Consider the following 23,474-nt stretch of genomic DNA (forward strand, 5'->3'; position numbering starts at 1 on the left):
AGAGATGGATCCAGCTAGGAGTGCGAACCCCAGCTGAGTCCCTGTGGAGTAGATGGACGGTTCCGCTGTTTGTCGAGGCTTCGGCCATGTACTTTCTTTCAGAGCCACGAGTCATTTTGTAATTAGTACCAAGTAGTAATAGATTCTGTAATGATATTTACTGACGAAGTCAATGCATGTATGAGATTTAAACTTGGCATGTCTTATGTATTTAGTTTTTTCTTTATAAAATTGGGTGTGACATTCATAATAACACCTCTGAAAACAAACACAAATACAAAATCATGGTATACACTACTACACAACTACCTAAAAATCATATCTCGTCAGTGCAAGATACTTTAGATCCGGCACTGATGAAGTATCAGCGTCAGTTCATGACACCCACCCTCCTGAAAAGCCAGAGGTCGGATAGAATTGGTGCAGATACTCAATATCAACGCTAGTTCATTAACGCCAATTAATAACACCAACTGGCCCTGATATTTCAAATATCAGCATCGGTTCGAGTTATCAACCAACGCAAATGTATTTGAGTATCAACTTCAGTTCATAACAAGAACTAGCATTGATGTTTTTAATATTAATGCTAGTTCTTATTATGAACCAACACTAATACACATCAGTATCAGTTCATATTATGAAGCAACACTGATACTCAACATATTAGTGAGGGTTCATGTTATGAATCGGTGCCGATGTTTGAACACAACTTTTCATACGAATTCGTTTTGAACACTACTTTTTCATACGAACTTAGATGGAAATGAATTTTATATAAATGTTGTAGCATCGACAAGATCTATAACTTTGAAGTTGATAATTTTTTCATATGAAGAAGTTTAATGCCCAAATCTTTGCAACAATTTTCAAGTGAAAAGGGTCAAAAAGGAAAAAAATATCCATAAGCTGTCAACCCTGAGTGTTAGGTGAGTTGGTTAGGAGTCAAGAGGTCATGCATGTGCATATTTCACACGAAGAACATGCGACTTGTGCAAATAAGTAATAGTAAGGGTCTCAGTTTTTAGGTGTTCAAAATGTCAAATTTGGGTCCCACTACTCGACTATCAATGTTGATATGCAACTACCAGTGCTAGAACTGACCTGATAGTTGAATACCATTGTCGGTTCTTGCTAAGAACCAGCGCTGATGCTATTATCTGTTGTGGAACGGGTAGGCTACACTAGCGCAAAACAAAATTTTCTACCGCATTCAATCAGGACCTTACGAGTAGGGGATTATAGATTGTTAACACTAGATGCACAATGTAGCGAAAGAATAGTTGGCATAGTCCAGTCCAACATCACATGCGTCGGTGTAGAGGAAGTGGTTGATATCGTAACAAACAGAATGTATCCTCCTCGTAGCAGTCTTATCACCTTGCCACCGATCAGCGCCGCAACACCAGTGACAACGCCTCTATGGTATCTACACGTCCAAGGGTGGAACGTCGTGTGTCGGTGTGCTAGCACCGCGAACTCGGCTAGGGTTTCGTGGGAGGGTCGAGTGGAGGCAGCGGTTAGGGTTTTGAGGTAGTGGGATTAGCACATCCACAACCTCCCCTCCACTTATATAGACCCCACTAATAGGCTGACACAATGAAGACCCATTAGAACTCTAATCCCTCGCAGATCATTATCCGCTCAGCCCATGTACAAATCCAATCTACATTGCTAATTATTGCCTTTAGGACATATTACCTCCATTATCAGCGTCGTGCCCCTTTGGTAGTGCCAGTTCAATAACCTATGTTGATGCCAGTGATGAACCGGCATAAATAGGGTGTTCATTGCTAGTGGTAGTAGCACCTCTGAAAATGGACATAATATGAAATCAAGGTGCAACATCGTTTGCTCAAATAAATAGAATGTAAACGTGGCAGGAATTCTTTTCATATTTCATAAGGTCATACACTTCTCATGTTTATTTATATGTCTATACTTGACGGTCACATAATTGAGTAACTTTACTCCTTTACTCCTAGTATTCACGATCTTCTCCTTGGCAATCGTCACGATATTACCTAAGTATATCAATAAATTAAGCACCCTGAGAAAAACAAATCCACATGGTATCGCTATGGGAAAAGGACAAAAGGAACCAAGCTTTCTTCCTTCCGTATGGAACTGCTTCTGAGCATCCGAGGCATCTCTTACTATGTTTTCCTCGTTCTGACGAGCACCGCGTGTTCAGCAACTTCAGCCTACAAGTCCACATTTGGACGGTGGAACGTGTTCGCTGGGAGCCACGCACTCGGAGCAAGCATTTTCTTTGAATCAATTCCATAAGCATAAGGCGATGCCATGTGGTTGCTAGAATCGATTCCATCTGCTGCTACCCAATCAAATAATGGAGCGAGTATCAAACCCATCGAGACTGTCAAGTCGATCCGGCTCCCCTCCAAGTCGATCTGGCCTATAAATATGAGCACCATACGCCATCACATATATCGTCAATGCTTTGGCTTATTTCTCCCTGAGCAAAGCAGGTGCGGGGCGCTGCGTTGACGTGTTCGATCGAGCAATTGCAACATGAGGGTGCTGAGGGACTGTCAGGGTTGCATCCGCGCCGCGCAGAGCTACCCTGCCACTGCTCAACACAGGTAACACGCTTAAACCATCAAATTTGAACGGTGGTACATTTTCTCCCCTATTTGTGCGAGCTTACTATTTAAAAAAGGGGGACAAAGTTTTTAAAATGTCTATTCACTCCCTCTAGATGACATCTAGGGATGAAAATGGTATGGAAATATCCTATCCGTCTTGTGACCATTTCCCACTTTTTCCGATCATTTTCATTTTCCCGATTCTTACGTGGGAACAAGATAGAAATAGGACGATGACATCTGGAAACGAGGCCAAAAACGGTTGAGGCTCATCCCGTCCGTTTTTCAGTTCCTACATACCAACAACCACAGTCCACGAGCCAAGACCACAACTTGCAATGCCAACCGTAGCCCGCTGCCCACCGGTTGCCAACTTGCTGCCGCAACTTGCACACGCAAGACGCCTACAAGTCCACATTTGGACGGTGGAACGTGTTCGCTGGGAGCCACGCACTCGGAGCAAGCATTTTCTTTGAATCAATTCCATAAGCATAAGGCGATGCCATGTGGTTGCTAGAATCGATTCCATCTGCCGCTACCCAATCAAATAACAGTCCTGCTATGCATACTAGTATCAGTTTGTCCGACTTTATTACCACCACAGTCACAGCAAGGCAGTGAATCCCACAAGCACAGTGCACGCACACACATCGGATGGGTCGGTCGGACGTGAAGCATTTTCCATCAAATAATGGAGCGAGTATCAAACCCATCCTGACAAGGCTATGATCTATTTAATAGAGCTTCTATGATTTAAATATTTTTTGAAGGAAGTAATTTATGTAGCTAAAAGTAATTCTCTAACATAAATATTTTGGAGAAAGTGATTTTATTAGAGAAGTGAATTAGAAGAATCTGTTTTTTCAGCTCCTAGCATATAGTTCGTTTCAAATAATCACTCTTACAAAATTACTTTACGAGTTGAAACCTGCAAATTGCCATTTAACAGAGCTATTACTGATTCTAATCCAAAAGTTGTTCTGACAGCTATAAACAAAGCCCTGGCTGTAGCTCTTGCTCACTGGCTCCTCTGCAAGTCGACCTGGCCTATAAACTGATTTAAATATGACCACCATACACCATCACATATATCGTCAATGCTTTGGCTTTTTTTTTTCTCCATGAGCAATATATCATATATAACAACCATAGATAGACACATAGATAGATGCGACGAAAAAGGAATAGCACCAGGGCATTTCACTTTTTCAAAATTTCACAAGCAGCATCATCCACAGCGACCACCACAAGAACCTTGCGGCTCGCGCCCAAACAGCCAAAACCAAAGGGATCCACCTTCTCCAACCCATCTATCAAGCTCAAAACAACCTAATCTTCTGCTGCCTCCTGATCGGCAAAGGGAACGAGATTGATAACCAGAGAGGTGAATAGATGTGTCAATAAATTTCTTGTGAAATAGATAACCTTCTTCTATTTATATCACCCAACGCACCTCAAACTCAAGTGGAAGTAAAAATATAGAGAAATTTTAACAGGAGAAAATCGAGACAACACAACTCCACGAATGGTATATGAACCATATGTTCCATTTAAGATCAATCCATATGTCTTAGCACTAAAAAAATCACAACTTGCAAAGAAAAAAAAACACCGAGCAACAAAACTCTCCAAGTTGATTGTCTAGAGGTAAGAGAATTCAAGACCCTATCACATAAGCGTGTGTATGAGAATTTTATACCTCTAGCAACAAGAAAAATGATCTCACAAGGTGCTGAAATTTCAGCCTAAAAACCAAAACGAAAAACAAAACTGGAAACCAAAAAACTTGCAAACTAGCAAGAGAACCAATAGAGGAAAACTAGAAGGAGGGGAATTCAAGCATGCGTAAAAACATAAACTTCATTACTCAAAGAGGTCAGCCCTACTTTATGCAGATTACAAAGATTTATCTATCAAAACTCTCACCTATTATATAGGCTAAGCACTCATCATTTTCTTTAGAATCTTACCTCTAAGCTCTCAAATGGGTCACACAAAGGGGCTCAAGTGGCTGTTCAAACTCTCTCATAGTCCTACCTCTATATTTATAGACCTACGAAACTTGACTCTTAAGCTTCCTAACTTTTTTCCAAAATATCTCTATCTTGTAGTACACTCCTACCTACCATCGATGGTATTTTGGTCTATTTTTTTCTCCATTCATCAGACGGCTACGGCGCCTTCACGACTTAGCTTCGCCTCGATACAAGCTTCACGATGGTGCAACGTACTCCTCCAGTCCTCCCATGGTTTTGAGGCCAAGCCGTGAAACCACCTACACGCTTCTCAAAGCGTGACTCACCGCCTTGCTTACACCCTAAGTAAGAGCTTCGATGTCGACACGTGTACTCCGTCATGCGATCCTTACCACCGGCAAGTCTCTCTCGCTCCTGATCCCTCGGGCTGCCTTGTCATTTGCACCGGCATCCACTTCGCTTGACTTTGTCGACATGCCATCTCCATCCGGCTTCCATGCTTTGCTTGATCTCCACGTGTTCAGCTAGAATCACCTTTGACTCCGCCTGGCCTCCTTGATCATCCGACGTCAAGCACTCTGCTTGACCCCAATCATCCCTCCATCAACCACAAAATTGCATCCATCACCTGCATACCATGAGACAAGCAAACAGATATCTCCAACTCCAATTCCAGTTAGTTCATAATCAATATGCTCAAATGAAATCCTAAATAAATTCAAATCACATCAAAGCTCATGCAAAACCCAAGATCACCAAATCAAATAAATACCAATGTCAATCAATCATCACAAGTAAACCAAGATACATTTCAATTTGCTTTCTCTATTTCCTTTTGATGAGTGCATTGACAATCCTCAAAGCACATTGATTTTGGTTTGAAGCAATAAAGATAAGCTCATCTAAGTGAACAAAAACTCGAGAAAGAGCAAAATATGTCACTTGTACAAGAAAGGTTTAAAAAGCCCTAAGAGAAGCAAAGACGAGCCAAAACCTCAAAAGAGCTAGAAAAACTCAAAAACTCAAGAACACATGATCCTCCTTGATGATTGCACATATTCATTTTTTCTTTTGATTTCTAGATAAATGCAGTTTTCTCCCCCTTTGTTGAATATTTGTTCATAATATCTTTGGGCATATTTTCCCCTCCCTTTGGAAATGCAAACATCAAGGATACAAGACTATGCAAAAGATGTGCAAATGAAATACAAGCCTACAAAGCTTCACATATAGATCACAAAGCACTTACAAGGACTAGAGATATCAAAACATTATGAGGAGTAAACAATAACTCAAAGGCCCACAAAGTCTCAAAGTGAGTTTATGTCACAAGCACCGGGAGTGAAGCAAGTTTTAATCATGTTGTTCAATTATCCAAAAGATGATACAACAAAAGCATCCACAGTTTCATGATCAGTGCAAAGATTAGAGAGACTAATGCTATGTCAAGTTCAAACTAGGCAATCAAGTTCAACCCGACGGGCTATGCAAAAACCCATATATCAATCGAAGTCTTAGTTTGACAATATGAAAAAGAACATTCTTAGCACATTAAAAAGCACAAGCTAACTTTCTCATTTGATCATTTAACTATTCTTAAGTGAGTTTTAAGCAACCATAGGTTCAATTCTTTGACAAACCACATAAAGCCTTTAGCCACCGTATTGAATTCAATTTTACCTCAAAACTTGATCTTCATTTTATTAACTCAATATAGGATTTAAGATATACAATGTTTCATAAAACCAAAATAAGTTGTATCTTTGCGACACAAAAGAGCACATGCTCTCCCAAGGGTTAATCATGGGGTAAACATTTACATAGACAAAGGTCAAAGACCCTTAATCCGCTGAACGGAACAAAATGGTATAGCATAAGCTTTTCACAGAATTAGCCCTAATTTAAGTACTGATCAAGCTAAAGCAAATACTCAAGGGTGAAAAGAGATTATGTTCACATTTCAAGTTCATTCCTAGAAAAGGCAAGCTAGCTCAACAAATTTTATGCCATGTTTCAATAAGAACATATGTTTGCACAAATTGTTATACATCCATTACACTTAGCATAAATTTATAACTAGTACAAGAAAATGTAAAAAACATATAAGTGAAGTTTTCTAACATGATTATCTTACAAAAATGCTATGTAATACAAATGCAACAAAAGTACGATAGAATATGTACAAAGGCAACTCCCCCTCACACAATGCCATAGGGATGACACACACCAATATCTCTCCTCAGAAAGGCAAACCTTGTTGCATCTAGAGGCTTGGTAAAAATGTCGGCTAGCTGGTGTTGGGTATGTCTGTAGCTCAACTCAATGTCTCCATTCTCTTTATGGTCTCTTAAGAAGTGAAATCTCACATTTATGTGTTTGGTTCTAGAGTGTTGAACTAGATTATTGGCTAAGCTTATGGCACTGGTGTTGTCATACAAAAGTGGCACACACATGAAATCTAACCTAGAATCCCTCAAGGTAGCAACCATCCACAAAATCTGTGAGCAACAACTAGCAGCAGCTACATATTCAGCTGATCGGCTCATGTCGCTGCTGTAATCGTAGAGCTTCTATGTTGGTTGGCACTCCTGTTTGCTCCGTGCCCCCGACCACCTTCATCAACGACTCCATCGACCCGCGTAGTTGGGAAGCAGTGGCCAAGTGTGAACTTAGGTTCGCGGTCGAGCGAGAGAACCTGCATAGCAATCTTTGAGGTGCACCAGTCTTGCCACAGACTAAGCCATGTGTAGTCTTAGGCTAGCCGAGTAGGACCCAACCAGCTAACTCTTGTGTGTTTTGTGACCTGTTTCTTTGACCATCTTGTTGGGAGAAGCTGCTGGCGGTGCAAAAGGACCTGGAGCGGATGATAAGGGAAAATGACCAACGGTGTGCATATTTCTATGATTGCATTAGTCGGATGTTTTCTTCCTTCGATTCGCTGCATCGGTCCCTCAACGTTCATGTTCGCCCAACTCCCGGGGGCACCGTGACCGATCATATCGACTGGCTCTTGGCGGCCTCTGAGGAGGCATGTGTACTCGAGCAGAGGCTTTGCAAGACCGTTGGTGACCACCTGTTTGAGGTCAGAGTCTATGGCGCCTGCTTTTCCCTTGCTTGCATCAGCGAGCATTTCCCCGACCTCGACCTTGATCCAGTAGTCTACAGTGGAGCTTCATGACCTTGTAGACTCATTTCTATTCGCAGCTCGCTCTCTTCTTTGGACTGTCTGGTTTGAACCGCTGAGACACGTCTTCGGATCCTAGGGACACTGAACAGATTTTTAGAACCAGCTCTCGGGCACTACCTGGATGGTCATTTTGTAACATAAGAACTTGCTTCTAAATTAAATTTCCCTATGATCATGCGGTGAGTAGGCTCTGATTGCTTGTTACTCCTAGAAGGGGCCAAGGTTTTCCGTACCGCTCACTAGTTAGGTTTGTGGTGCCTAGGATTTAGCACGATAAGCCCTTCGGTGACAACCAGCGCTCAATCTGAGCTGGGACTTGCAACATCTTGGCCATTTTCCTTTAGCCGCCCACATCCTTAACATATTACAAGGGCAATCTTCTTTCCCCCTAAGCGACTTGGTACTCACAACGACTTGGTACTCACAATATGCGCGAACAGGTGTCGTCCTGGTCGTGGGGTGAAGCCGTGGTCTCAAGGATATCAACTGCCGACTGACATTTGGCAGTGTGAATCTGGGAGCTTGATACTCTTGGAGACCACTATCTCCTAGACGGGTTGGTGGTGGATTGCCGGTGATCTACTCAACCGAAGATTGTGAGGAGGTCTGGATTGGTTGTGAAACTCACCATCTCCGGCGTGGAGAAAGAGATGGTCATAATAAGAGATGAGGAGTGCATTATGCAACCTCAGGAGTAAAAGGGTTGAAAGAGACCCAGGTCAAGTGTGATTGAGCCTCTCAATGGAGACGTAGGATATCGGTGGATACCCGAACTTCGGTAACAAATCATTTATCTCCGTATCTCTTTACAATTGTTCAATAGATTAACTTAATTTCTTGTTTGCTTATATGTATTTACATCGAGTTAATTTCATAATATGCAATCTAGCTCTGTTTACCTGTATTAGAATATCCGATCGGTGGATCGGAACATCCAATTGGCCTTTGTATCAGAATATCCATTCGGTAGGATAGCAACATCCAGCTAAACTTCGTGTATATCTTGTTAGAATTGAATAATTATTTGTCACTCTTGGATTGTAATACTTCATAATTATTTTAGGGTGTTTGTGCACGAGTTGAATCTAGCATATTTACATTTTAAAAAATCCGTTAGTATATTTCCGCTTCTAGTTTAGGCCAACTATTCAAAAAAGGGGGACAAAGTTTTTAAAATGCCTATTCACTCCCTCTAGATGGCATCTAGGGATGAAAATGGTACGGGAATATCCTATCCCGTCCTGTGACCATTTCCCATTTTTTCCGATCATTTTCATTTTCCCGATTCTTATGTGGGAACAGAATGGAAATAGGACGGTGTCATCCGGAAATGAGGCCAAAAACGGTTGAGGCTCATCCTGTCCGTTTTATCAGAATCCTATTTTTTGCCGAAATATTCCCATTTTAGCTTGTTTTTCAATTCCTACATACCAACAACCACAGTCCACATGCCAAGACCACAACTTGCAATGCCAACCCTAGCCCGCTGCCCACTGGTTGCCAACTTGCTGCCGCAACTTGCACACGCAAGACGCCTACAAGTCCACATTTAGACGGTGGAACGTGTTCGCTGGGAGCCACGCACTTGGAGCAAGCATTTTCTTTGAATCAATTCCATAAGCATAAGGCGATGTCATGTGGTAGCTAGAATCGATTCCATCTGCCGCTACCCAATCAAATAATGGAGCGAGTATCAAACCCATTGAGACTGTCAAGTCGATTTGGCTCCCCTCGAAGTCGATCTGGCCTATAAATATGAGCACCATACGCCATCACATATATCATCAATGCTTTGGCTTATTTCTCCCTGAGCAAAGTAGGTGCGGGGCGCTGCGTTGATGTGTTCGATCGAGCAATTGCAACATGAGGGTGCTGAGGGACTGTCAGGGTTGCATCCGCGCCGCGCAGAGCTACCCTGCCACTGCTCAACACAGGTAACACGCTTAAACCATCAAATTTGAACGGTGGTACATTTTCTCCCCTATTTGTGCGAGCTTACTATTTGTTGGCGCAAAAATATGAATCCTCGCACCAACACACGAGCACCTCATGTGTAATCTGTAGTTGCACGCTTAGGGCGTACAACAGCGGAGGTAACTATTGCGCTTTCGTGACAACGTGCGACCGATTTACGAGTAAATGGGCAAAGGATAACTAACTCGGCAAACAACACCTGGGAAGCCCAGCCTGGCACTGCAGTGTCGGATCTTCGTCAGCAAATCACACCCGGAAGAGACCCCATCAGGGTACGGTTGGCCGGCTGCTTGCCATAGGTCATGGAGATCAAGGACAACAACAATAGGAAGAAGAAGAACAGTAGGGTAAACGAGAGAAAAAGTAAAAAAGGCATGAAGATATATTTATTTTGTGTCGATTGTGGGTAGATGTAATCGGCCTCAACCCCTCAACTATTTATAGGGGGAGGGTTGGACTTGACCCTATGGAATAGGACTCTATCCCTAAAACTCGTCGACGCATGTCTTGTTTGGCCAAAACTACCAAAAGAATATGAACAAATCTAAAAAACAAACTCGACCCAGACTCGGACTGAATACCAGATGGTCCGGTGAGAATATTTTTATTCTCACCGGACCATCCGGTGAGTTCAATTTGGCTTGAACACTAAACTCAGTTTTAATGCACACCAGATGTTCTGCTGTATGGAATACATATGCTGGAGGCTTTCGTTGGATCAATTCCCAAAAGCTTTGAGCTCTCTGAAATAACGTGTATTTGTGCACACTGGATAATCCGATGCTCACCGGATGCTTCACCAAACGGATTTTCCAGAGAGCCAAACTCTCTGCAAGAATTCATTTTTTACTTATCGGATGATCCATCGCTTCGTTAGATAACTCACCGAACTATTTCCAGAAGATGCATCTCTGCAATCTCTCTACAAGAAATTATGAAATCACCGGATGATCTGATGATCACACCGGAACCTTCACCAGACTATTGCCCAGGAGTTTAAAACTGTTTGCAAAATTTCACTTCTCTACCCACCGAATCTTCCGGTGATGACACGGGCTTAAACACTGAACCATTCAGTGTGACAAAAAAGACATAAGTGTGTCATCCTCGCCTCCCCTCATCCCCTATTGCCTCTTTCTTCCTCTCCCCAATCCATTCTGAGCAATCTTGGATATGGGATATGAGAAGTTTTCAATAGCGTATTAGGGATATGGGAAATTTCTAATGGTATAGATTTTTTATGTCACTCTTAACCGTGAGCATGGCTAATTAACTAATTTTATATTCTGCAGAGGTTGTACACTTTACTCATAAAACAATTTTCCTATTTGCTGAGCATCCGTTGGCCGACAGAAAACTCTTACACACTTACAATGTATGCGCTTGAAATCCATTGCAAAGCCTTTACAATGTCCCTCTCAGTACATGTCTACCCGCTAAAGTTTCACCATTGTGTAAATACACCTCAACAACAGAAGCCCCCTCTTGTGCCTTTCGGATCTCAGGATATCTCATCCATTCCATGTTCAGAAATATCACCCCACGAACTGGTCCTTAGATTTCAGCAAGACTACCACATTTCCAACCATACATCCTGTACTGGTCTCCTCATACTACATGCTCAAATCCCTATACCTTGTTACTACAAAAATTATTTCATCATATTTTATCATTGTTGCATAGGACCATTATCAATTTTGTAGAGCAATTATCATGATTACCATCCGAAAGCAAGGCTAAGCATTATCTATCATTCCATAACCAAAAACCATACTATGGCGACAAGGATGATAAGGGAAAACTAGTGTAAAATCTAACTCTTGAGATTCCCAAATTATTAGCATGCATGTTTGTAAAATAAAATATTTTAAAAAGTATGTTCAAGAACACAACTTGTCTTCACTAAAAACAAAATATACACAACAAACATCATCACATACATGATCACGTTTTTCCGGACAATACGATAAAAGAATGTGTCAAAATAGAACTACGGTTAACAAGTTATAATTTTCTAAAGATCAAATAGGATTAAAAAGATTAAATAAAGATGAAATTATATTCCTAAGAATTTTCTAGAATTTTTCCAAAGTTATTTATAATTTCCTGGGATTTTTTTATGATTTTTCTGAAATTTTCTAGCATTTATTAGAATTATAAAATTGTTAAATAAAATTAAATAAACCGATAAAACAATATTAGAAATTAATTTAATAATAATAATAATAATAATTAGAATTATTTTTACATTAAAAATCTATTTATTGCATAATATATATCAATTATGACGTCAGCAGAACAATAAAACAAATAAAAAGAAAAGAACCGTTGGCTGGGCTTGCTGACTCAACAACTTGTGTTGATGTAGCATTGTACATCGGACACATACGTTGACGTGGATGCCACGTCATTATGTTGATTGGATTATAAACGAAGGGGTACGGGTGATCTAATCCTAACCATTCAATCTAGATCGGACAACTCACCTTTGTCTCCTTCGTCCCCGATGCTGAGGATGGCAGCTCAGAGAGCTTCCGAGGAGGTGCGTCACTGGCGAACGGCAAAAAGCTCATTGCCGTGCTCCAAATGCTCCGATGAGCGACGGAACAAGACCACATGCTCACGGCAAACACGATTGGGCTACGGGTTGTCATCGGCGATGCGCGGTTCAGGCTAGCAATGTTGAGCGATGGCTTGAAGCTTTGGATCTCACCGGAGTTAGGGTTCTAGCTATGCTAAAGGCTCAGGAAGTTGGGCAAAAGCTGCGCAATGCTCTGGGGAGGCTCTGGGGTCGCATATTTATGCATGGGTGGCTTCGTTATCTCTTAATCGACTCAGATTTGAAAAGAGGCGGTGGCGGTGGGTCAAACTCAATTATGACAATTCAAACGGCCTCGAGTTCTTATATCGTACAAAAGCTTGTGTATGGTCCTTGGATTCTTTCTTCTTTTGATCCGTAGCTTATCTCTAGCTCAATCTCGTGAATTTGATCCCCTTCCTGTGCAGCTGGCGGATGCAATCTTGATGTCATCTCGTGATCGGCTCGGGCTCTGTGGATTTTGGTGCGAGCCTTAGCTTCTAGAGTCCACAGTGAATCCATTTTGGCGGTTGTTGCTTTCTCTCCAGCTCGGACTCGGCGATCTCACATGCGGCGGACGGCTACTGCTCTTGCCAAGCTAAGCAGAGAAGAGAGATGAGAGAAGAGAGGAGATGGTAGGCTGGCTTGGCTAGGTTGGAGGGTTTCGGCCCAGAACATCCCTTCTACTTTCTTTTTCTCACATGTATACACACATGTATATATATTCATACATCGTATATACTATATATATATTCTTATATTAACTCACATAATCAACCAACCAATCAAACAATCAAATATATACATATACACATATATGTATCTATAGATATTCTTTTATAAGAAAATATCCCTCAATGTATATATGCATTTATACATATAACACACATACTCACATATATGTGTATATGCATAAAGGCACACATACACACTTAGGATTCTTATTTAATTTTGCAAAAACTAATTTATTTTCTTTGGAGAAGTTTTTTATTTTTATTTTTTCTTGGTTTTAAGAATTTAGGCTGTTACAAAACCTACCCCCCCCCCTTAAGGGAATCTCGTCCCCGAGATTCGGGCTGATCTCCAAACAGGTGAGGGAACTCTGCCATTAGCTCTTCTTCTTGTTCCCTGGTTGCTTCACCTTTGGTATGACTCCACTGAACTTTACACATTCGTATGACTTTTCTTCAAGTCACTCACTTTGTTGTTTCCAAAATCTTAATTGGGTATTATGAATAAGTCAAATTCTCTTGTGGGTCCACTTCTTCTAAGGGTAATTGTTCCTCTTGTACTCGCAAGCACTTCTTTATCTGCGATATATAAAACACATTGTGCATGTCTACCAGCTCGGGTGGCAATTCCATTTGGTAGGCCACTCCTCCATGTCTAGCACTCACTTTAAATGATCCAATGTATCTGGGTGCCAACTTGCCTCTAACCTTAAAATGATGAAGTCCTCTTAGAGGCGAGACATTGAGATACACATAATCTCCTACCTCGAAGGTTAACTCTCGGCATCGGTTATCCGTATAACTCTTTTGTCTGGATTGGACTATCTTTAACTTTTCTCGTATTGCCCTGAGTTGTTCCTCTGCTTCCTTAAGTATATTCGGTTCAAACACTTGACCTTCTCTAGTCTCACTCCAATGCAGAGGCGTTCTACATTTCCTTCCATATAATGCCTCGAATGGGGTCATTTGTAAATTGAACTGATAATTGTTGTTATATGAAAACTCTGCATATGGCAAGTTCTTGTCCCAACTGTTGCGATTTTGAATGGCACATGCTCACGACATATCCTCAAGTATCTGCTTTATTCTTTATGGTGACATCATTAAGTGCTCGGTAGTCTATGCACATCCTTTGGCTTTCATCTTTCTTTTGCATGAAGAGCACGGGGTGCTCCCTATGGCGAGGAACTAGGGTGAACATAACCCTTCTATAACAACTCTTGAATTTGCTTCTTTAGTTCGGCTAGGTCATTAGCGGGCATCCTATAGGGTCTCTTAGCTATAGGTGCAGTTCCAAGCACAAGATTAATTACAAACTCAATATCTCAGTCTGATAGCATACCTGGCAATTCACCCGAGAACAAGTTTGGAAACTCACAAACTATCCGTATCTAGTCCACTGTCAATCCTTCCAGGTGGTTCAACTTGCATTCCTTTGCTGACGGCGTGTCTGTCACAAACTCTATCTTAACGCCTTCTCTGTTTTCCAAGGTGACTGCCCTCCTGGCACACTCTATCACTCCTTTAAACTTTGCTAACCAATCTATTCCAAGAATCACATCAATCCCATTTGATTCTAGGACGATGAGATTGGCTGGGAACTCTACCCCCCTTAATTAAGGTTTAATTTAGGTCAGTGGAGACTAGCTATCATTTCTCCTTATGTTTCAAAGTTATTACTGGCAAACTATGCTTGACCACATACTTGGATGTAATGAACGAATGCGAAGCTCCGGAATCAAACAGAATAGATGCACGGGCTAAGTTGATAAAGAACATACCAAGTATGACATCAGGTGCATCCTGAGCTACTTCTGCAGAGATGTGGTTCACACGTCCGTTCATGTGGTTCTGCTGGACTCTGTTGGGTGGCGCATGTGTCTGATATTGCTTGTGGTTCTGAGGTGGAGCATGTGTCTTCATTGGTGTGTTCAAGCTGAATGGGACCGGTGTCTGGTTTTGCATCTTCTTAGGACACTGATTAGCATAGTGTCCATTCTCCTGACAGTTGAAACATGAGCGCCCAGCTATAGCCTGCGGGTTATGGTTCTTGACTGAGGCTGGTGTATTGTAGCTGGTGTTAGAGTGGGGTTGCTAATATGCGGGACGAGGTGCTGCTGCTTGAGGTCTAAACTGAGTGGATGACTGCTGTTGTCCCTGGTGTGGCATGGTGCGTGGGCGAGAGTTATTACCTGAGTGTTGTCCTTTTGAGGCCATCCTTCTCTTGCAATCTTCTCGAGCATACATTGTTTGTCTTCCAATACTAGTACCTTATTTACTAAATGTTGAAAATCCAAGTAGTTATGGGTGCTTAACTGAGCTTGCATTCTATAAACCAACCCATTCAAGAAACGCTCCTGTTTCTTCTTGTCAGTGTCAACATCCTCAGGTGCATATCTTGAGAGCAGAGTAAACTTGTTGATATACTCATTCACCGACATAGACCCTTGCTTCAGGTTGCAGAACTCCCCCTTCATCATAGCAATAGTGCCCGCCGGCACATGATGGCGATGAAAAGCTTACTTGAACTCTATCCAAGTGACTGACTCGTGATCCTCATGGGCATTGCAGAAAGCATCCCACCAGTTAGTGGCAGGGCTGGTGAGCTGATGTGCAGCATACAGAATCCTCTCACGATCATTGCATTGGGCGATCAATAATTTCTTCTTAATTGTCTTAAGCCAATTGTCTGCAATAAGTGGCTTAGTGGTGTGAGAGAATGTAGGTGGCTTAGTCCTTATGAATTCCCCCAACTTGAACTGGTTGTGGAGTGGGACAGTGGTGGTAACTGAGTCTGAGTAGCCTGTTACATGCTTGTCATTGCTTGGGCCATCCCTTGCAAGATCTGGGTTTGTATAACCATAAGTTGCTCCATGGTCATCGAAGGTGGTGGTGGAGGTGGGGTTACTGTGCAAATGTCACTACTTTTAGGGTTGCTTCTGGTGTTGATCATCTAGCAGAGTAGGGCATAGGTAAGAGGAAAGCATAAGATTCTAAAGTGTCTATGTTGTAGAGGCTGATTTTACTTAAAAAACTATTATTATATTTATTACTCACTATCATCAAACCCTACTTCTAAGATGTGGATACAGATAGGGTGCCTAAGGGCGATCCTGCAACTCACATTTGACAATCACAAGCAATAAGACCCATGAGAACCAACAACTCCAAGATGACCTAAGCGACACTACTGATTGATCTCTATTATTCTAACAGGAGTTTCCCTATTTGGTACACATGATGGAGTTGCCAGTTCTCCATTCGAGTCATTGCCTGGGTACTCTGATCCTAAGCTGGAGAGAGGTTTGGAGCAAGCTCTCTTGCTTGGGGGTGAAACTGGTGTAGGAGTAAAGTCAAGCAAGTGGTGTCGGAGTATCATGTTGTCTTCTTCAGCTTCTTCCAAGCGATGGTGAACCGGCTTCAGTTCTTACATAGTGCTCTCATAGAGTCGATCTAGGGTGACGATGAGTTGAACTTGGACTTGCAGCATGGTACTTTCTTCATTGTAGTAGCATCGAACTCCAGTGTCCGGGCTTGAGTCACTGCGGACAGGGATGTAATGGTACAACAAGTCTTTGGTTGTTGCTCTATAATCCAGGCACACGCGGTATAGGGCTTGTCGTGTAATATCCCGTATGACTTTTTCAAAACTAGTCCTCCTTGTCTCCATGGTGTAAGCGCGTGCAACTTTGAATTCTCTGTTGTGTGCACGACGTCCATAGACAAAGACGGTGATGGACCATTCCGTGCTGTTGGATTGCCTTGTTTCTTCATACATCGAATTCTTCTAGTGTATCATGTCGTTAAGCACAGACCAAAGCATCCTTTGTAAGATCCCTTGACGCAATCCGTTGGAATGGCAAACTTCGTTGAGATTCGACTCCATCTGTAGGTTTGAGCACAAGGGGGGTGTAAGTAAACCATAATAGAGGAGAGAAATGTAAAGGGTCTTTGTGCATAGCTTTTATTCTTTCTAAAATTCCTCTTTTTAGGCTTGATCATGCTATCTAATATTACGTTCTAGGTCGATATGGCTCTGATACCATCTCTGTCGAGACTAGTTTGAGAGACAAATCAATCTCATTTATGTGTTGAGCCTAGGAATCAATCCCAACATATAATGACCTTACTGATGATAATCATTACAATATCCATACCTCAATCGAGTAAAATTTCTTACAAAAGTGACATTCAAGGGTTAAAAAACCAATTAAACTGCAGCAGAAACTAAATGAACTATGATTACTCTATTCCTTTACGACTCTTCTATAGGCATGATCAACGTAGAAAGCATTTTAGAATGATTCATCTTCAGCGTACTTCTCGATACCTTCTCTAACTGAGTGTTTGGTGATAGCAAGAGTGAGTATATATTGTACTCAGCAAGTTGTGAAGGAAATAATATGCATATAAAGGCTTTGACACGAGTATGGCTGAATGACTCTTTTACATAAAATAATATTTAAGGAAAAACATTTGAGAAACAATACTAATTAAGTAACAACTGTAAATAACAAACCACCTCAAGATTCCACCCATCTTAACTTAACCAACTCCTCAACACTTCACCCAAAGTTCTATCCACTATGGTTGAACACCTCAATTATAGTTCCCACTACTATAATTGACAACACCTCAACTATGATTCCCACCATCACAGCTGACCAAATTAACCAAAACATTAAGTTCTAATTACAGTATATTTTCTATGCAACTCTTAACCGTAAGCACGACTGATTAACCAGTTTTACACTTTACAGAGATTGTACACTTTACCTACAAGACGTTTATTCTTATTTACCGAGTATCCGTTGGCCGACAGAAAACTCTTATACACTTTCGAGATGTGCGCTAGGAATCCACTTCAAAGCCTTTAAAATTCCATTCTCAGCATATGCCTACCTGTTAGGATTTCACTGCCATATGAATATACCTCAATAACAGAAGCCCACTTTTGCACCTTTCAGATCCCAAAACATCTCATTCATTCCCTGTTCTACACTATGCTAAGAGTAAAACAAATTAATTAGCTGGTTTGACTCGTCTATACTTGTGCCGTGCCGTGCCCTGTTTAGGCTGGACCGGGCCGTGTGGTGCTTGGGCCAGCCAAAAAAAAAAAAAATAGCCCATGTCCCAGCTCTACTCAAGGTTGGGAAAAACTATCGGAAGAAAAAAAAAATAGGCCCACTACAATGAAATGGAGGAGGTCCTAACACTAGTTTTCTTAAACCTCATTTCTAATACAAACAACCATTAATTCTCTCTGGTTCTTTTCAATTCCTTGATGCCAAAAAATATATGTATATATAACAGGGCACTTGCGCGAGTCCAACAACTATGGATCGAGTGGGAGATCCAGTGCCTGGTGCTAGTGAGCTTCTCGCTGCAGGCCTTCCTCCTCTTCACCGCGGGCTTCCGTAAGCGCCACAGGTCGCGCGTGCTCAGCGGGCTGCTGTGGCTCGCCTACCTCTCGGCAGACTCCGTCGCTGTCTTCGTCCTCGGCCGGCTAACTCTCCACACCGGCGACCCGCGCCACCAGCTGGTGATCTTTTGGGCGCCATTTCTGCTGCTCCATCTTGGCGGGCAGGAGACCATCGCAGCTTTCTCCATGGAGGACTGCGCGCTGTGGAAGCGTCACCTGCTGAACCTCGCGACCCAGTCGACGCTGGCTGTCTACGTCGTCGGCAAGCAGTGGCGAGGGGACAAGCGGCTCGTGTTCCCCATGCTGCTCATGTTCGTCTGCGGGGTGGGCAAGTACGCCGAGAGGACGTGGGATCTCAGGAGGGCAGGCTCACGGGCACCTGGAAGCAGCTCCATCGCTGGCCATGTTACCGGCGCCAGGCGGGAATTCGAACGTGAAGTGTTTTGGTATTATGACCGCCTGAATGATATCGTTGCGAAGAAGCTTCAGCTACATTTCGAGCTAGTCATGGAGCTGGCCACCCGGGGCTTCCAGCTGAGCTTAGATTTTCTCATGGAGGTGATCCCTGCGAAATCCTTGCGCCCTGAAACCGATTGGAACGAAGGCCTTGTGGCAAGGATCAAATCTTCAGAGAATCGAGCTGATTTGGTATACAAGTTGGCTGAAGTTCATCTCTCCTTGATCTATGACTACTTGTACACCAAGTTTGGAGGCTTCTTGGGTGTGCTGCATCGGCCAACAACCTTTGTCCTAACCTCTATAGCTCTATCCTTGTTTCTCGTTGTTCTGATTGATCAAAAGGGGACACCAACCAGCAGCTACTATGGAAATGATATTACCATATCATACATATTGCTTGTCGGCGCCGTTGCACTGGAGATCTCCTCCATCTTCATGTGGTTCATGTCATCATACTGGCCATACATGACCATTTCATATCTACAGCATCGGGGTCGCCACAAAGCCTTCCGAACAATGTTGCTCATCATTGTTAGGCGCCTAGGTCGAGAGAGAAGAGTTGAATGGTCAGGGAAGCTGCCTCAGTACAACATGATCAGTGTATGCAACCGGGAGAATCAAGCTGGCCCTCTGGAGAAGATGATGCGCTGTGTCGGCATTGAGAGGGACTACACCACGCATGTTGTTGTCTCCCCCGAGGTGAAAAAGGTGCTGCTTGACCAACTGCTTGAGATAGCCACTTCTACTTCAAGTGCCGCAGAGGAGCTGGACTTTGCCAATTTCCGTGGCCAGTGGGCTCGTAATGGAGTTGGTTGGCCTTGGTTCTTCGAAAATGAAGCTGATCCGCCTTGTTCCTCTGAAGGTGCAGCTGATCAACCTTCTTCCTCTGGAAGTGCAGCTCAAGATGCACTTCAGATTAGCGCAATCCAAGATTTGGATTTTGTATCAAGTGCCATTCTATGGCATTTTGTTACGGACATATGCTTACTGGCTAGTCAGGCTGTCCATGAGGCAACCGGTGGCATCTCCAGGCTGAGAAGGTCTAGCGAAGAGTTGTCGAATTACATCATGTATCTTGTTGTCAAGTGCAATGTAATGCTTGGAAGCGATGGGCATTACGTGGTCAAAGTTGCACGACGCGATGTGATGCTGTTTCTTGGCATGGTTGTTGACAGGAAGGAGTTCATCCAGAAAGTCAGTGATGGCGACCCTGATGTCAACCTTAAGGAATTCCCTGCACTTGATCGAGCACACCGTGTCTCCTCAGAGCTGCTTAAGATGCATGCACACAACAGATGGAAACTCATCGCGTTGGTATGGGTGGAGATGCTTTGCTACGTTGCACATAATTGTGGGGCTGGATTCCATGCCAAGCATCTCAGCACCGGTGGGGAGTTCGTCACCCATGTCAAGATGCTCTTCTTTATCCTAGGATTTCCTTTGCGTGGGCATAGTAAGGAACAGCTATTTCCTTCAGAAGAGATAGAAGAGAGAAAGTTCCTCAAGAGTTCTCATCCATGGAGACGGGGATGAGATCACTCACAGGAGAGGTCTCCGTTGTAACACCCTGAGGCTTACCGGAGGTTACCAACAAACACCTATAATTCAACCAAGTCTAAAAATTATTAATAAATTTCAGAAGAGATTCTCTTGTATTTAGGGCCACATAAATGATGTGTAATGTATCACATGTTTTCTATATATACACATGCTACCATTAAGAATAACAAGAGACAACCTTATAGAAAGACCATTGGAGAAGTTAGCTTTAGCATTGACTATAGATGACGTGGAACTCTTAAAACTAGCAGCTATCTACAACTGTTAGAGGTGCTCTAAACACCATAAACATCAGATAAATAAACCACCACAGAACACATGCAAGTCTAATCAAGAACCAGGCTACTTTATATATATAAAACTATGAGCACAAATTGTAATTGTATAAGTGCATTCGTGTGAAGAAGATGTGTGCTATACCAGATTATAAGAAGTCGCACGCCCCGTTTGCTCCACGAGGGCGCGCCGCAAGGGATCTCCACCACCGCCACCAATCCGGTCCCCCTCCTCCTCTATCTGTAACGTCCTCACCGACAATGAAAGGGAAGGGGTCTCATCTCCCGTCCATCTCTAATAAGCTTCAGTGTTTCTCCGGAATGGAGTCTTTTAGAGGTTTAAATCTAGATCCTTTTACAATGGTTCATACTACCTATAGGTAGGAGGTAGTATAAATTTAATCTAACCGTCCACGTGATTGAATATTTCTATAATTACGACAATAGTATTAATATTTACCCACCATATTATTAAAGGGCACTGCAATATTTTTTTATACCTAATTCTCAAATAATCGTTCAATCAAATAATCAGCATTCATGCCAGTCTATACATTAAACCTATGAATTTACACGATATAACTAACATGCTATTTCTTTTTTTCCCAAAAATACCCTTATACTACATATACTCCTATCATATACTACTCATACTACCTCTAAATAATGAGTAGTATTTTAACCAATCTAGACCATCCGATCTAAAAAATAGATGACTCAAGTTCCTCTGAGACCACCATAATTTTTTTCTAAATCTATTAGTTTGTCTAGGGTTTGACTTCCATGACATCCATGGAGTTAGGTCTGTCTAGAGTCCTTTGTTTTTTCTATATCTTTGCTAGTGGCTACTGCATACGCGAGGTCCCTAGTGAAGATCTAGAAAGGCTTGTTTGTCGGGTTGCCAATGATCTCATTGGTGACCGTGTCTTTGGGGTCCGGGTCGCTGCCTGTTGGTGCTCATTACACACACATTTTAGTACCACATTCTCATAATTATCGGCTCGATCATCATCATATATATTGTTTATTACCGCTAATCTTGATGATTTCCACATGTAGTGTGTTTTGCAGAATATCATGAAATGGCGACAATAGGGCTCAATTGGAGAGAAGCCCAGAAGACACCGAATCCACTGGAGGACCAGAGTGGGAGGATCCACCTGTACCGGATGTTATGGCCCATGTACGGCACCAGATGGGCCTCCCTAAGGCCCATGACGACCCCTGGTGTTGTTTCGTAGCTATGAAACATCGGAGAAGGAATCCTAACAAGAAGGAAGGAAATCCGAGGAAAATGAGCTCGGCACACAACACCTTGCCGATCGGCACACCCCCAAAGTGACCCCAAACATGAAAAGCTATTGCTAGATATTTGTAGATCTTTTCGATAGCATCAATTTGTAAACTAAGTAACAACAATACATTAGTAATGAATAATAAATATTATTAGTGACGAGTATCATAGTTATTGTAAACATGTTACTAATGATAACACATTACTAATAGGTGCGGATTCATCACTAATGATGATCAGTAGTGACGGATCACAACTGAGATCTGCCACTAACATGTGTCTCCTATAGCGTGAGGAGGCTTGTGACCTGTTATGGTGATCGTCATTAGTGATGGGTAACTTTACACCCATCACTAATGTTCTATTATTAGTGATGGGTCTAGATCCAACCCGTCACGGATATACAATCACCAGTGATGGATTGGGTCTAGACTTATCACTAATGTGTGTTAAAAAAAAATGTCACACTCGACGAATGATCCCCTACGGCCCCCCTCGTCGCTTTTTTGACTTGTGACGACCCCCGCGGCTCATGTGGTCGCTCTTACTTGAACCGTGCAAATTACACGTCCATGCATTTTTTTGGGATTTGAACCGACGACCTCCCCCTCGTGCAAAGCTTCCTTAACATCTTATCTCATAGTCTTACCTGATGAATATGTCAAAATTTATGCTTTTGACATTTCCTGCTCAAATGTTTGGATAATTATTTGGGCATCTATATGGCTTTAAATGAAAAAATTATTAACTTTAAAGTTGTAGATTTCATCAAATTCTACAATGTTCATATAAAATTTGTCTCCATCTGGCTCTCGACTCCCAATGGATGGGTTGATGGATGCTCTGGGACGTCAAGGGAGGTCCCTATTTATAACCCAGGGGTCAAGGACCTTCCCCTCAGCCAAGATGATGCCGGGGCTGACCTTGCCAATCAACAAGGCATGTGTGCCGATCGGCAAGGAAGGAAATCCTCTTCCTTTGCTGTTTGTCTTTGTAGAGTCGGTTTAAGGGTCTTCTAGAAGGCAAGGAAGGAAATCCTCTTCCTTTGCTATTAAGTCTTGGCAAAGTTGGTTTAATTGATGTATCAAACTTATTTAAAGTTGTAGGGGATCGTGATGTAGTTCTTATCTTCCATTTATAGAATAGCTCTTCCTACATAGGTCGACATATCAAGCTTGCGTGATGTGATCATTTCTTTTATGACTCTTGCTTTCTCCCTGTTACTCTTCCCCTTAATCTCTGTGGCATCCTTCCTCAACTTTACAACCATGTTAGGCTGAGAAATTTGCTGCGGATTAAGGAATCCGACCGGTAACTTCATCTTTTTCGTATCGTTAAATTGCATTCTACAGAAAAAATTACTAGTTATTAGCTACTATATCATATATTGGTAGATATATGAACATACACTA

General features: G+C 42.3%; 1 protein-coding gene across 2 annotated transcripts; it reads left to right on the forward strand.

Annotated features, from left to right (window-relative positions):
• The first annotated feature begins 2,220 nt into the window (after positions 1–2,220).
• LOC133909718 (uncharacterized) lies at positions 2,221–20,642 on the forward strand. 2 transcript variants are annotated; one of them, XR_009908426.1, is made up of 3 exons: positions 2,221–2,603; positions 8,210–9,703; positions 16,269–16,705. XR_009908426.1 is itself a non-coding variant. In XM_062352279.1 (3 exons), the coding sequence occupies exons 2-3, from the start codon at positions 9,633–9,635 to the stop codon at positions 20,464–20,466; spliced, it is 2,172 nt and encodes a 723-aa protein (XP_062208263.1). In that variant the 5' UTR covers positions 2,221–2,603; positions 8,210–9,632; the 3' UTR covers positions 20,467–20,642. The 2 variants fall into 2 exon arrangements, 1 of the variants encoding a protein (XP_062208263.1); XM_062352279.1 differs by lacking the exon at positions 16,269–16,705 and adding an exon at positions 18,366–20,642.
• Positions 20,643–23,474: the final 2,832 nt, after the last annotated feature.

The sequence above is a fragment of the Phragmites australis genome, chromosome 2 (genome assembly GCF_958298935.1).
Source record: "Phragmites australis chromosome 2, lpPhrAust1.1, whole genome shotgun sequence".
In the NCBI taxonomy this organism is placed as follows: domain Eukaryota; kingdom Viridiplantae; phylum Streptophyta; class Magnoliopsida; order Poales; family Poaceae; genus Phragmites; species Phragmites australis.

Bases quoted from the DNA above. Each gene is read 5' to 3' on its own strand.
- LOC133909718 (XM_062352279.1), top strand. From the start codon at position 9,633: ATGAGGGTGCTGAGGGACTGTCAGGGTTGCATCCGCGCCGCGCAGAGC. The intron at 9,704-18,365 runs GTAACACGCTTA...TATATATAACAG, and splicing joins CCTGCCACTGCTCAACACAG to GGCACTTGCGCGAGTCCAAC.